Source organism: Limulus polyphemus, unplaced genomic scaffold (genome assembly GCF_000517525.1).
Source record: "Limulus polyphemus unplaced genomic scaffold, Limulus_polyphemus-2.1.2 Scaffold442, whole genome shotgun sequence".
NCBI classification, from domain to species: domain Eukaryota; kingdom Metazoa; phylum Arthropoda; class Merostomata; order Xiphosura; family Limulidae; genus Limulus; species Limulus polyphemus.
Window position 1 is genome coordinate 106,761 of NW_013666052.1, and position 14,074 is coordinate 120,834.

At 31.8% G+C, this 14,074-nt stretch overlaps 1 protein-coding gene across 6 annotated transcripts in view; it reads left to right on the forward strand.

Moving 5' to 3' along the window:
• LOC106458312 (synaptosomal-associated protein 25-like) overlaps positions 1 to 14,074 on the forward strand; it is a 46,918-nt gene that overhangs the window by 16,050 nt on the left and 16,794 nt on the right. For 4 of the 6 annotated variants that reach the window (XM_022384483.1, XM_013917811.2, XM_022384484.1 and 1 more), the window contains 2 exons: positions 12,084 to 12,125; positions 13,725 to 13,773. In XM_022384483.1, the coding sequence (XP_022240191.1) occupies positions 12,084 to 12,125; positions 13,725 to 13,773 (91 nt within the window). Of the gene's footprint in view, positions 1 to 12,083; positions 12,126 to 12,803; positions 12,853 to 13,724; positions 13,774 to 14,074 lie in introns of all 6 variants that reach the window. The other 2 variants (XM_022384485.1, XM_022384486.1) reach the window with 1 other exon arrangement.

Below are 14,074 nucleotides of genomic sequence, written 5' to 3' on the forward strand. Positions count from 1 at the left end.
ATTCAAGCCGTCTCCAGCCATTATTAGCGATTTATAAGATTGATCCTGACATCGAAAAAGATTTATTTTCGTTTTATTTATATTTTTAATTTATGTATGTATTTTAGCTCTCTCTAAAATATCGTTAATTAACTTAAGCTCCCGCATTTTATTTGTATGGAAACTATTTTATCACTAATTGTTAACACATGCCATAATGTGACTTCGTGTATAAGATTTCCATTTGAAAAGCCTTAGGGCTGCCTTTTTTTTTTTTTTTTTTCACAAAGCTTAATTTGGTAAGCCTCCGGCAAAATAGCATTGTAATACATTTTTGGAAACAAAATAATAACGAATATATAATTCCATTGAGGAATCTATAAGTGTAGTATTGTGAAACATGTTCGTTAGCGTTTGTATATTTATGCCCAAGATTACTTAATTTTGTCAGTTTGGCGCTTCATCATATTTTTCTCGTTTAGATTGATAGTGTCAGATCTTAGCACTTTCAGGATTCTATAAAATATTAAATGTTATACTGTTTACGCTTTTCTAAGATTATGATAAAGTTTAACCACTGTTTGAATATTGGAAGTTGAATAAATGTATAATTGTGTAACACTGTCAGAACTCTTTACGGCTAAATTTCTTTTGTTTTATAGTCGCTTTAACAGTTTAAGGACGTATTACTATTAGTAACGGATGTTTTTGGATAGCACAAACCTACATCTTCCTACACCTTTCCCGCCTAATATGTTTTTAAAATGTTGATTCAATCGAATGTATAACGCTTAGTGATGCACACGTTCTTCAGAATTTATGAAGTACAATTGGCTCGACTCTATTGTAAAGGAGCCTACTTTTGAACACCCACGTAATTTCTCCCGTTATTAGATGTGTTTGTTTTATTACATAAATAATTATGTACAAATTATCCAATTTCAGTTGGAGAAGAGTGAGAAATGTACTCTTTATTATCTTGGTAAAGTTATTAGATTATTCACCCCGGTTTGTTTGTGTGTGTTTAACACATTAAGTATACAAATATGAACTTCTCAAGGGTGAATAATATGCAAAAACTCAAAAGACACAATATAGTACCGTTATAACAATTTATCATGGTTAATATTGTATTTGCAGTTTAAATTTGCAGATCGTAAAGATAAACCCTTAACAAAATGCTTTTAAAAGTATTGAAATTAAAGTCAGTTATCTAAAAAAGGTAAATATTTAAGAAGAAATTAGAAACGTTTTTCATTTAAAATTAATAATACAAATAAAATTGAAAACTGTAAATAGCTTAAAATAACCCATTTAAGATATTTTCAGTTTTTAATATTTAATCAGTCATTATCTTTGTCTCCAACTCCTCACAAATATGAAACTAAAAACAAAGCATGACCATGGATTTTGATAATGATGTTATTAAATTGTTCAGGGCATTTTGCAGAACCATGACCGTGAGTTCTTACATATAACTTGTGCAGATGTACTCTTAATCTAAGATTTTCTTTTTGATTGATATACATTTCATGACATAGTTGACAATGTCATATATATAAGTGCATTTTGATTTTAACTATTATTAAACCATTAACATAGTAACAATATCACATTTGGTGCGACTCTGAGTGCAGTAAGTTCAAACGCTTGATTTTATTGCTGAAACATTAAAATATAAACTTGTTTGAAAGTAATTTAAATAAGAATAAAACAATATGTAAATAGGAATTCATGACTCATGCATAATTCAAAACTAGTAATTATATTTTATGTAATTTTCAATTGATGGACTGTCAAAACAAAGTTTTTACATGAAATGAACTAAAGAATTAGGTTGATGGTAATAGGATATTATTAATAATAATAATGAAATTAAATGTAAAAACTATCAGTTGCATGGATAACGTGTTAGCTCCATGAACAGTTAATGACCTTGCGAAAAGATCATATACAAGACATCAGAGACTCATGGGCAAATCCAGAGAGCTCCTAGGTACATTAGGTAACAATTACAAGTTGTATGACAGTTATACTGTCTATAACAAAGTAAACTGTTAACTGATTAAATTTTTTAGGTTGATGATTACAAATATCATAGTATTACTTTTAAATATTTTTAACATTCTGAGATGTATGATTTGAAATTAAAGACTTAAACTTGCTTTGTCATGACAAAGACCAAGCACCAAAAACAGATGCTTGACTCAGGATGCAGACATCCACTACTGTTGAAACACAGGTGCAAGTGTGACCAGTATCATCAGAAGTTATCTTTATAGCAGGGATACAATGACAGAATAACTAGATGGAAGCTACTCTTCATTCCAGACAGTATTGTACCTCGTTAATAGTGAACATCACAGATACTACTATACTCTCCTATGTTTTGGGACACTATAATTTTTCTGTTGAGTCCAAAGTTGCATAATTTTCAGACAGTGAATGCAACTATCATTCCAATAATTTTCGTTGAACTTTCTGCAAGCCTTGACCAAATATGGTGGTATTTCTCTTGTGATGTAGGTGCCATTTGAACAGGTAGTGATATACAAAGGGACTGTCACTTCTGCTCGATACATTGCAGTTCTTGAGCAATACCTACTACCTATCCAAACCAATGATCAGCTTAACAGACAAAGCAATGCAATAAGTATTACTATTCTATAAATTTTACCCAAATAATACATTGAGTACGTTATATTAAAACAATTTTAGATCCTCACCACATTGCTGCATCAAGCCATGCTCTATTTGATACCATGTATCAGGACAATAGCTTTTCAACTTTCTGTTGCAAAGTCTCCGATATCGAGTGTCATGTACAAAACACATCACTCCTCCCTGCAAGCTTTCCATAATGTATCTGGTGTGTGAGTATGACAGTTTCCCAGCATCCATTTCAACAGTGCAATCATATGTATATCCATAGGTGCTATATCTTTATTGATGCTATATATACATATGAAATAGTATGAATATTCATTTCATTCTCCAGCTACTTGAGGTATGCGACCATGAGCGCTGACTTGTCAAGAAATTTAGGAGGACAAAAAACAGAAGGAGGAGGGGACTTTAACTTTTTTACCTATATCAGAAATGACCAAATTAACAAAGCATGGCTACATACAAAATTAACACATCGAAATAAAAAAAGGTCACTAAAATTATAATCGCCAACACTATTCATGTTAAATTGACAAAAAATCCAAAACCAATACAATTATCCTAACTTCAAATAGAACAATTTCTGAAGAAGAAGAAAAAACAAGGCATTTATAGTATTCCACACCACCCCTGTCAAAAAAAAAAGGTTATGTAGGTGAAACAGGGAGAATTGCACTACAGATTCAGAACATAAAAATGACCTTAATTGTGAAAACACAAACCGTCATTTTTCTTCATATGAGAGATTCTGGCCATCAAAGTGGTTGGAAATCTGCAATTTTATACCAAACAGATAACTACGTAAACAGAAGAATAACGAAAGTTTCTTTATCGAAAGCTTCCCTAACTTCATCACCTCCCAAGATCATTTTAAGCAAAACAGCTTCCTAACCTCCTGTGTCTTTAAGGGAATTCGAAGTTTCGGGATCATGTAGACGTTGTTGACAAGTTTTCCTACCAGAAAACAATTTTACACTGACATTTTATTACAATTCCTATGGTTTTTCACTAACCATGCTACCAATCCAATTATATGACCACCTTACGTACATTATTAACACCAATTTGCAACAGCTATTATGTCAGTACAGTAGCATACTTACATACACATATTATAGAATTTATTTTGGGAAGTATAGCCCCTCCAACCCAACCACCCATCCCAAATATATATCCTCGGGGAAAATGCTACCACTAACTCAGTGCTTATTTATGCAGCGGCTGCAGAGATATGTCATGTAATCAACTTCTGTCACTTTTCCAACGGAGATCCTATTTGATCATGTAGATGGCCTTTGTGTTCATGTATTCTCCTATGTTACAAAACACTACGCTATGCTTACCATAACTGTAGTTTGATTTGTTGCAGAACTCTTTCTGGATGGTCCTGGTGTCCCAAGTTGATTCATGTTAATTTGTTTTCTAAAAATCAAAGGATATCCCCTTTTTGGGAAATTCTAAATCCCCTATCTGAACATATCTTTATGATCTAAGTGTATGCATATTTTGCATCAGAAAATGCTGTTACGTATCCTTCCTCAAAGCAGTCAATTTCCGGTAGCATCACACTACTTTTGAAACGCAAAACAATGCAAGATTGTAGTTGTGATGCAATCCATTCCACCATAAATTTGTATAGGCTGTGGTTACCATGTGACTTGCTGATTTGTATATTCAAAACCGTTTTAATATAACATTTTCAACTCTATGTATAACCAGCATGATCTTACTTGTACATGACAGATCTAACTTCACTGACATTTTATAAATGACATCGTCAGTGTCTACCATATCAAACTTGTACCCAAATTGAGGTCTGACATGGCCTGGTGGTTAGGGCACTAGACTCTCAATCTGTGGGTTGGAATCCTATCGTCGAACATGCTCGCTCTTTCAGTCGTAAAGAGTAATTTGGGAGTTGGCGGTGAGTGATGTTGACTATCTGCCTTCCCTCTAGTCTTTCACTTCAAAATTAAAGACGGCCATCGCAGATAGACCCCGAGAAGCTTTGCGTGAAACCCAACAAATAAACAAAACTTCAGTGATACCAATGAGGTCAGAATAATAGTTTGTAGATAAAACCAAATGCTTAGTACCTCTGTAGACTACACTAGCATGATTAAAATACGGAAATAATGACTATCCAGTAAGATATTATGTGAGGCTAAAATACGTAGCAGGCGTTTAATATAAATGTAAAAATAACAATAGTGAGTGTAAAAAATATTTTTATTGATAAAGTTAGGTCTTGGAGTTGTGCGAAAGTTGTATTATTATTAAGAGTTCAGTCTGTACATTAAATTGCTTAATTATATGGAGAGAGTCATAATGGTTCGCAAACGTATAAGTGTCTCTCATCAACATTAACTTTAATCTTAAATTGTCATCGTTGCAGTGATTTTGGGGTAATTTTTAAATAATGAAATCAGAAAAAAAAATTATAAACCCATAGAAGATCCTTATGCTCCCTCGATTTTTATAACATTTACTTTTTAAAAAGCGTTGCACTTATGTTTGTTCTTGATTGGCTAAGCCTTTTTGACGTCATTGTGCAAAAGAGATGAAGAGGGCGGTTAGGAACGTCTCTTGCGTTCTCTCTTCTCATATTGCATGTATCTGTTGATCGGTGTCGTTGGGGGTATTTATCTGTGTTGAGTGCTACGAGCTTGTCTTGGAGACTGTCAGTTGTACCCGTAGTAAAATACTTGTCAAATTACCTCAATTAGGAACTATTAAAATCAAGTCGGGAAAAGATTATACACTCATAAAATATTATAATGGTCCCTCGTTTTTAAACAGGTGTTTTAGAAGCCTTGAAAAGTCCATCTGTTTGCTTGTCTATCAGCAAAAAGAAAAGAAAAACTGTATAGTGACGCGAGGCTTTCGTGTAAAGCATTATTTTTATTTCCACCAAATCATTATTAAATGATTTTTCTTTGTCTGTCTCCCATACAATAGTTTTCTGCTCTTTGAATTCTGTTTTGTTAACAACATTATTATTACTAAATTAACGGGCGAATTCAATTATATATTGAAATCTATATAACGTACCTTACATCCTGGAACAAAATGGTTGTTAGCCCATCTAAGCTTCCATCTACATCTAGCAACAAAGCGGTGTACAACTACGTCCAGCTTCCGAGTGGAGAACTATCAGAAATGGCTTATCTTCATGCTAAGATTAATAATACAACAATAGAGGTAGGTCAGTGTAAGCCATACCAGCTGCAACTGGCATAAGCTGAATGCTATTTACATATATATATAATGTGTGCTAATTCATGTATATGTATAATATATATTTATATATCTATATATATATATATAGAGAGAGAGAGAGAGATTATGTAGTATATTCAACGTTGTTAATATATATATATATTCATTTCGATACTGTATGAGATGAGCCAAATACCGTGTCATGAAAAATGAACTGTATGGAAACTGTCTTTTGATAATAGTTAGCTTTTTTACACATTCAGCATCACCTCTTGATCTCACTACACTATCACCATTACTTTAAACTACTGATACTGGTAAAAATCGGAATAAAGTATCCTGTTAAAATGGTTCTCCTTTGGGACAGCGGTAAATTTACGGTCTTAAAACGCTAAAATGCGGGATTCGATTCCCCGTAGTGAACACAGCAAATAGACCAATGTGGCTTTGCTCTTAAACAAATAAACCCGTTAAAATAGTGTTTTCCAAACTGTGGGGGCGCGTACTGGTGGTTAGGGGAGCGCAGCCTTTTGGCGGGAGAGCCCAAAAATAATGACGGAAGGAACAGAAGAGTTGGAGACAACGATAACCTTACAAAATTATCACACCTCTTAAATCATTTTTTTTCTTTTTAACTCTCGCATTTATTCGCTCCTTACAAGCAGTTTTTGTTACCCGGTGGTACAGCGGTAAGTCTACAAACTTACAACACTAAAATCAAGGGTTCGATTCCTTTCGGTGGAAACAGCAGATAGCCCGATGTGGCTTTATTGTAAAATACATACACATGTACACATTATAAGCATTTTTTTTTTCATTTTTTAGAAAATATTAAAAACAGGTACAGAAAATGTTGATTTTGCTGTTATCGCTTGCGAAAATCACATCGCTGTGACGGGAGGGGGGTGCAACGGAAACTTTGATGAGTTAGGGGGCGCCGCCATTTAAAGTTTGGGAAACACTGCGTTAAAATGTATGAAGTGAGATTACGTTATACACATTGAGTTTCCCCTTCTCACAATGCTGCTTCGAAAAATAAAAAAACAACAAGTGTACCAATTAATGGAAAGATCTAATCTTACGAAGACCACTTTCTAGCTAAATGTTACATCAATTATTAATTATTAATAACACACAATTACAGTCAGAATATATACGTTTGTTGTACGATCGATAAGCAAAATACTGTAAACTACTCAAGCGGCTATCTGCGCTCTATCGAACCTTGGAGTTTAGCATGTGTATGTCTGTAAACTTACCAATGAAATATCGGGAGGGAGGACACTATAACTTCTTCTTGCAGTATTTTTCAAGTTACTCACTTACATATACCTGCTTCATTTTCCATTAAGTTGTTTCCAATATGTAAGCCAAATTAATACAACATATATTTAGTATAATTAGTTAATTAATTGTGTAATCATTAACATTAGTTATAAAGAGGTACATCCAACAAAAAATGTACCACGTACACATTTTTTAGGCCTATAAAGAAATTTTGTATAACTAGATTGCTATCAGTTAAGAAACATAATAAGCATTTATAATGGCGTTAAATCAAATACATTAATGAATTACTGGACTTTCGTCACTCACATAGCAGGAAAAGTTTCGCTAAGTTTAAAACGCTCGTTAGTCCTAACATGGCGGCTTCAGTGGATGTTCATATTGTCGTGATTAAATTCTGTATCATGGAGCATATATTTTTTTATATATGTAGAAAAATGTATTCTTCCTTTTGGCCAATAGGTTTCAGTTTCCATATCTATAGGCAATACAGACGCTTAGCCAAGAAGCTGTTGGAGGAGGGAGGGCGAAAGACCACTCCACTATTCTTAAAAATTCTAAAATGTCCACTATCTTCTGATTTTTTTTAAAAGTAAACTCGCATGTAAATCCCTTAAATTCTTTGTGTAGAAGAAAAGGTGAGCGTACCCAATAAATAAATACATTATAACCATTGTCAGTTTTTTATTTATAATATTGCATATAATACTCCTAATTTAAACGGTGTATTGCATTAGCTACTATATTTATTGGGTTAATATCTGATCTATTTTTGGTAACTTTCTTTGATCGTAAGTTACTTGATAATACTACTTACAATGAAGGTCGTTCAAAACCGCTACAGGAGCCGTTACTTAGCAACCAAACAACGCTCGCTAGCTTTGCGATAGTGTTGACGCATCCTGTGGGATTCAGCGTTTCGATGCGAATACGTCAGTCTTTATCAGATCTGATGAAATCTCTCATGGATGGATCGAAGCCTCGTCTTCTGCTATTTTACTAAGCAAGTTGTCCATTCAGCGGTTTACTTGATGCGTTTGGTCTTCTTTCGAAAAAGTCGATAGTAGGCGGAAATTGTTAAAATGTTACTATCTTTTGTACTTTATAACTGGCAGAACAGATAGCCACAAAAAAGCCGTTTGCCTTGCTATAACAAAGTACAGATTTAGAAACAGTAAATGACAGAACATTTAGTGGTTATGAGGTGAAATACAGCAAGTTGTCTCTTCTACTGCTAAGGATTGTGTTGTGTTGATGTAATTCAGAACTACATATGTACCGTGATTATACTAAAAAAAGTAGATATTGGTACACATCATGAAAGATTTTCTAATTTCTTTTAGTTATGCACAATAATTCATGTAAAGTTAAACAATAGAAGCACAAGCTTTTTAACTTATGATTATCAAGCCACTAGGAGGTCTTTGTACACTCTAATTACTCCTCAAAATTTCTGCTTCTAGATTCTTATGCTCATAATCTTATGGTTATGTTATGTATTTGCTTGTTTGTTTGTTAATTTCTGGTATAAATTTTTACCAAGGAACTTCAGAGATTTAAGTCCTTTCTTAATTAAAACAAGTTTATTCTTCCTTGATACAACTTTTTAATACACAGAATTTCCACAGTCACTCTAAACTTAACAATCTTTATAAAACACGCTATTAATTATAGTGATTCACACACTTTATTTATGGTGTTTACTGTTCACTTGACTCAATTATCTATCTCTTCCATCGCACTGGTTTTTCTCGGCAGGCTTATATACTAAAAAAGAGGGCACCTTGAACAAACTAGAGTTGCCAGGAAAATTCATGATCCTTCGACAAACTCCAGCGAGCATGTTCCCCGCATCGCGTGACTTCCACTGTCGTAACAGTTATTTCATTTGTTATATCTCATATTTGTATATGAGAAGAGAATATTAAGAAAGTCATGAACAATAAAGAAACAGCAGTTAATTGTGTATGTATTTATATATATGAGCTGGAGTATTCGTCCCCTGGACAGAAGTTATGTAAATTTGTGATTAATAAAAGGTTATTTGGAGAATATCCATCAACAGTGGGTGAAGTAGTGGTAAAAAATGTAAAAACGCCCATAAAAACCACAGAACCCAAAATGAAAAACTGAACATTTGTATGAACCCCAACATGGACCTAATAAATTTCCATACCAATTTTGGTGAAGGTCCATCCACACCATGCAAAGCAGTTACATGGACATACAACAGACAGTACTATTATATTTATATGGATACACATTCTGTTTATTATTTTGTTTATGTGCATGCTAGTGTGATATCAAGTGTAGAAATGATTACATTTCTTTCATCCTTTTTAATAAACTTTACTGGACCCATGCTGTTGTTGCATTAAATGTTTTATGCATATAGTTATCGAAGCTGGGCCTTCTTTATGTCTTGTACTTAGATTCTTTCATTGTTTCTTTTAAGTATGGGTGTTAGACTATTGATTTTTTTCTGTGTAGGACTACATTTATTCCCATCTACTTCATTTTGTAACTTTTGAATACAAAATGCATGTAGTTTAAGATGAACTTTTAATTCATGCTAATTCTTTAATTTATGTTTGTCATTGAAACTGTGTATCTTTGTGCTTACTAACAAACAAGCAAATGTAGATTTTGCTACATGTAATTATATGTACTTTGAATGTTATGAAAATTTGTAGCAGATCTGTGATTTCATCCATCAGAATGCATAATTGTAGAAAATATTGTGCATTAGTAAAAATTCTCATAAAATATGGTACTGTTGAAATACTAGTCAACATGTTGCCGATTAATTTGCTGGGCCTTAAATTAATCAGAATTTATATCCAAATTATCAGACACTAAATAGATTTCTGTTGTGAACTTGGTGGAAAACAGACCAAGCTCCCTTTTTTCATCTACTCTGATGATTTAATTCAAGACATGCAAAATTGATTATAACTAATAATTTATTTCTCTCTGACCAACACAAAAGAACATATACTCCACATCCATGGATGGTAAATTTAATGGTAACTGTATTATTGATATTTGTATTCAACTTAATAAATAATATTTGAAATAAATATAAAATCGAGGAATAAATATTGAAAGATAAAATTTATTTAGTGGGGGAGAGGAATTGAGAAACATCATTTTTAAGTTTTTGTTCAATTCAAAGCAGCAATTCAAGTAACACTCAACAAGCAATTTTGCATGATAACAAACAATATATTAGTTACTGTAGTACGGCTGTCTGAATAAGGATGAAGTTGAGGTTGAAGTTAAAGATAAAGTTGAGTGAGACACTCATTGTGTATCACGCATAAGAGATTAGGAATTAAACACTTGGGTCAAAAATAATTCTGTACTTATATAATGTCATCAAAAAGATTCAAAATAACTATTCATTTAGGTTTTCACAACTACAAATATCTTTAAATATTTGCATCCACAGTTCATTACTTAATGAGTTATTGTTATGTACATATGGTAAATTGACGAGCTTTCCTAGTTGCGTATATTAACATGAGCATTGAGAAATGCTATGCTATACAAGTTGTATATGCATCTACTTATATGCCATGTTTTTGTTCGTTTGCTGACGTTGTTTTATTTCGTAAAATATATCATAGGAACACTTCAAATGCATTTAGCATTGTTACTTGATAAAAACAATAATTTTTGCATGTATGATTGGGTAGTTATAGTACAACATTCTAAATGAAGTAATTGGTGGTATGACAAATTAAACATTTATTTTGTTCCATTTGCTAGCCTTGACTTGTGTTTAAGATGACCTAGGCATTGTAAGAAGTTAAATTTGTAAATATGTTCCATTTAAAACATTTTATAATGCAGGAGTAGTATTGTGTATGTATTTTTCTTTTACCTTGCATTTTTGTTATGTTTTAGTGTGTGTAGACCCTAAATGTGATAATGCAGGAGTAGTATTGTGTATGTATTTTTCTTTTACCTTACATTTTTGTTATGTTTTAGTGTGTGTATACATATACGTATCTATATAAATCGGTTGTTCTAAAGCTGTCAAATACATTAATTCTAAATAGACAATTTTTTAATCAGCACTTTAAAATAATAATGGTGAAATTAATATAAATCAAAAACATTACAAAGACACTCAAAAATCAAAATTGATTTTTTCCATTACCAGTCCTTGTCATCATTAAAACTCATAACAGATAACGTCTATGGCAATAGCACCCAAACACATTGGGGATATCCCATCTATCAGACAAGATCCAGATGCCGATGTCAAACTAGCCAGCAATTAAGGAAAATCAGTCAAGGGAATGCTTGAACCCACAAAGTCTCAACTCGTATTGTCTTTTGCTGTTTGCAACCAGTTGTGGGAAAGCAGTTACCTTTAATATTGAGATACAACTTTAAAGTTAAAATAAACTAAAACACTGATAAAAAACACATCTATGGGAAAAATCATATGACTGATTAGTAACTACCACATTTTTATAGTTTACATTTATATTTTGGTGAGAAGGGACCAAAACCTTTTTTTCAATTTTGTGTTGAAACATATGAAGACAAACATGTTAATCCTCATTATTAGTGGGAACCCACTTTTCATAAGGTACCTTTTGGATTTATTTTAATTGAATATCTAGGTTACTAGATAATGAGTGATTCTGCCCTTTGTATGATCTTGTGATAAAGTGGAAATAATATTGTGAATATAACCTACCTTAAAGTAATTGTCATCAATAATTATGTCTTTTTATGTAAAAAAAAATTATAAGATAATTGTTATATCAAGCGTAAAATATGATTATCATAGCTCTGAATGTAGGAAGGCAACATTAAGATTTTATAAAAGTGTTCTTTTTGTGATCTCCAATCATAATCTTTTTTTTCTTCATTTTGAATGTGACATTAATTTATTTCTTATTATCATTTTATAGTCTCTGGAATCCACAAGACGAATGCTAACATTATGTGAAGAGGTCAGTATGGTTTTGAATTTAATTTTTCAGTAAATACAAAGCAGATTTGTTGTTTTTTTATCGCACAATAAAAAAAGTTGTTTTACACATTGAAGATATTTCTATATGTATAATAATCAAATAATAAGTATTTATTTCACCTGTGGTATTAAGTTATGCTAGGATGCAAGAAATTCTGATTGGTAAAGAAAACATATTCAAGCTAATGGTAATAACGAGTAATGTATGAGAGACTTTTTATGTGAAGTCTATGTATTACAGAATAACAGTTAGGAAAGCAGTTTTAATTATATTTTATATATAATTTTTTTAATTTAAATTATTTTTACCTATCCTTGCAGAGATTAATCATCAGTTCCCTTTATGAAACATTAATATATGGTAGCTGAAAAAATTGCATTTAAAATTAAGTTTTAGTGTTTCATTCTAATTTTGAAATATGTTCTATTCTTCAACAATATATTTCAAACAAATTCCTTGCAGAAACATAGATAAAATAAAGCATTAGCTTTGAACTGCTGAACTTTCCTACCATAAGTGCATGGTAGGAATTTATGAAATTTTATATGTTTTATTGCAACAGTATATAATTTTAGTGGAAAGGCTACCTTGACATTAACCTGTTTCATAATTACAATGGAAACATAATCTTATTCCTTTTAATGCTTCAAAACTCAGAGCAAAGAGGCAGGGATTCGAACACTAGTGGCCCTTGATGACCAGGGAGGTAAGAGTGAACCACCAATGACATTCATTTCTTCTCTCCCCCCCTTCCTGTCAGTCTTGTATTTGCTGATATTTTTTTCTTGAAAATTTTGGAATGATTGATGAATAAATTCGTTTCTGTTTTTGCACTTACATAAAAAATGCATTATGAATTTTTTTAGTACTGGTGTAATCAGAACAGTTCAGTTTTAATTTTTTTTTAACTTTCTGGATAATTTTAAGACCCATTGTTCACAAAGTTGGTTGCTCAGCATTGTATTATTACTGCTATTAAAATGACTGTAGTATCATAAGTTGACACCTGTCTGCATTGTACTGCATTAAAATGAGTCTTTTAGAGGTAATTTTATGTTATGAATCACAGATGAAAATATATTTTACCTCCAGTGTGTGTGTGTTTCAGAAGTCCCTACCACTAGAGATGGTATTTTCTTTTGTGTATTTCCTAGAATAATAAAACTTTTATTTAAAATAGTATGAATCTTACTGGTATACACAATTTAACATGTGGACAGAACTTTTTAAAGAGAAGTGGAGCTGACAGTTAAGGATTTGTGCACTTTATAATTATCATATATTTTTTTACTATTGTGAAGTAGCTTGAGTACATTATATATAAATGTGGCTCTCTTAGCTGGATTTAACGAATACGGCACTACAACTTAAGTTGATTGTTGTTGTTTTTCTCAAGAGTCTGTTATGCTTTTTTTTAAGCTTATTTATTAAACTAGTTATCATTGTGCATGGTTTTAGTTTTGGTTTAATATTTCTTATTCTGAGTATGTTGATGTTGTTTATGCCTCTGTATTAGAATGCATGATTTTGTTTTGCTTTTGGCTGACATTTTTGTTTCTTTTGTTTTGCTTCACATAGAGCCAAGATGTAGGGGTAAAAACATTGGTTATGTTGGATGAACAAGGGGGTAAGACTTTGCCTTCAGCATAGAATTTGCTGTGTGTATTTTTTTTTATAGATAACTAGAAAATGTCTTAATTGTCAGAAATAATCAAAATTTAGATTGGTTATGGTAATAAAAGTTTTTATGGTTTTCTAGATAAAAAATAATAATTTCAACTATTCATCTAAACACATGTTAAGAGTCCAAGGAGAACTATTGTATTAGGTTTTTACTTTGTTTACACAAATATTTCACATATAGAAATAAATGAGTAGTTAAAAAAAGTTAACATTAAAAATAATGGTTTTGATTTTGTAATTACTAA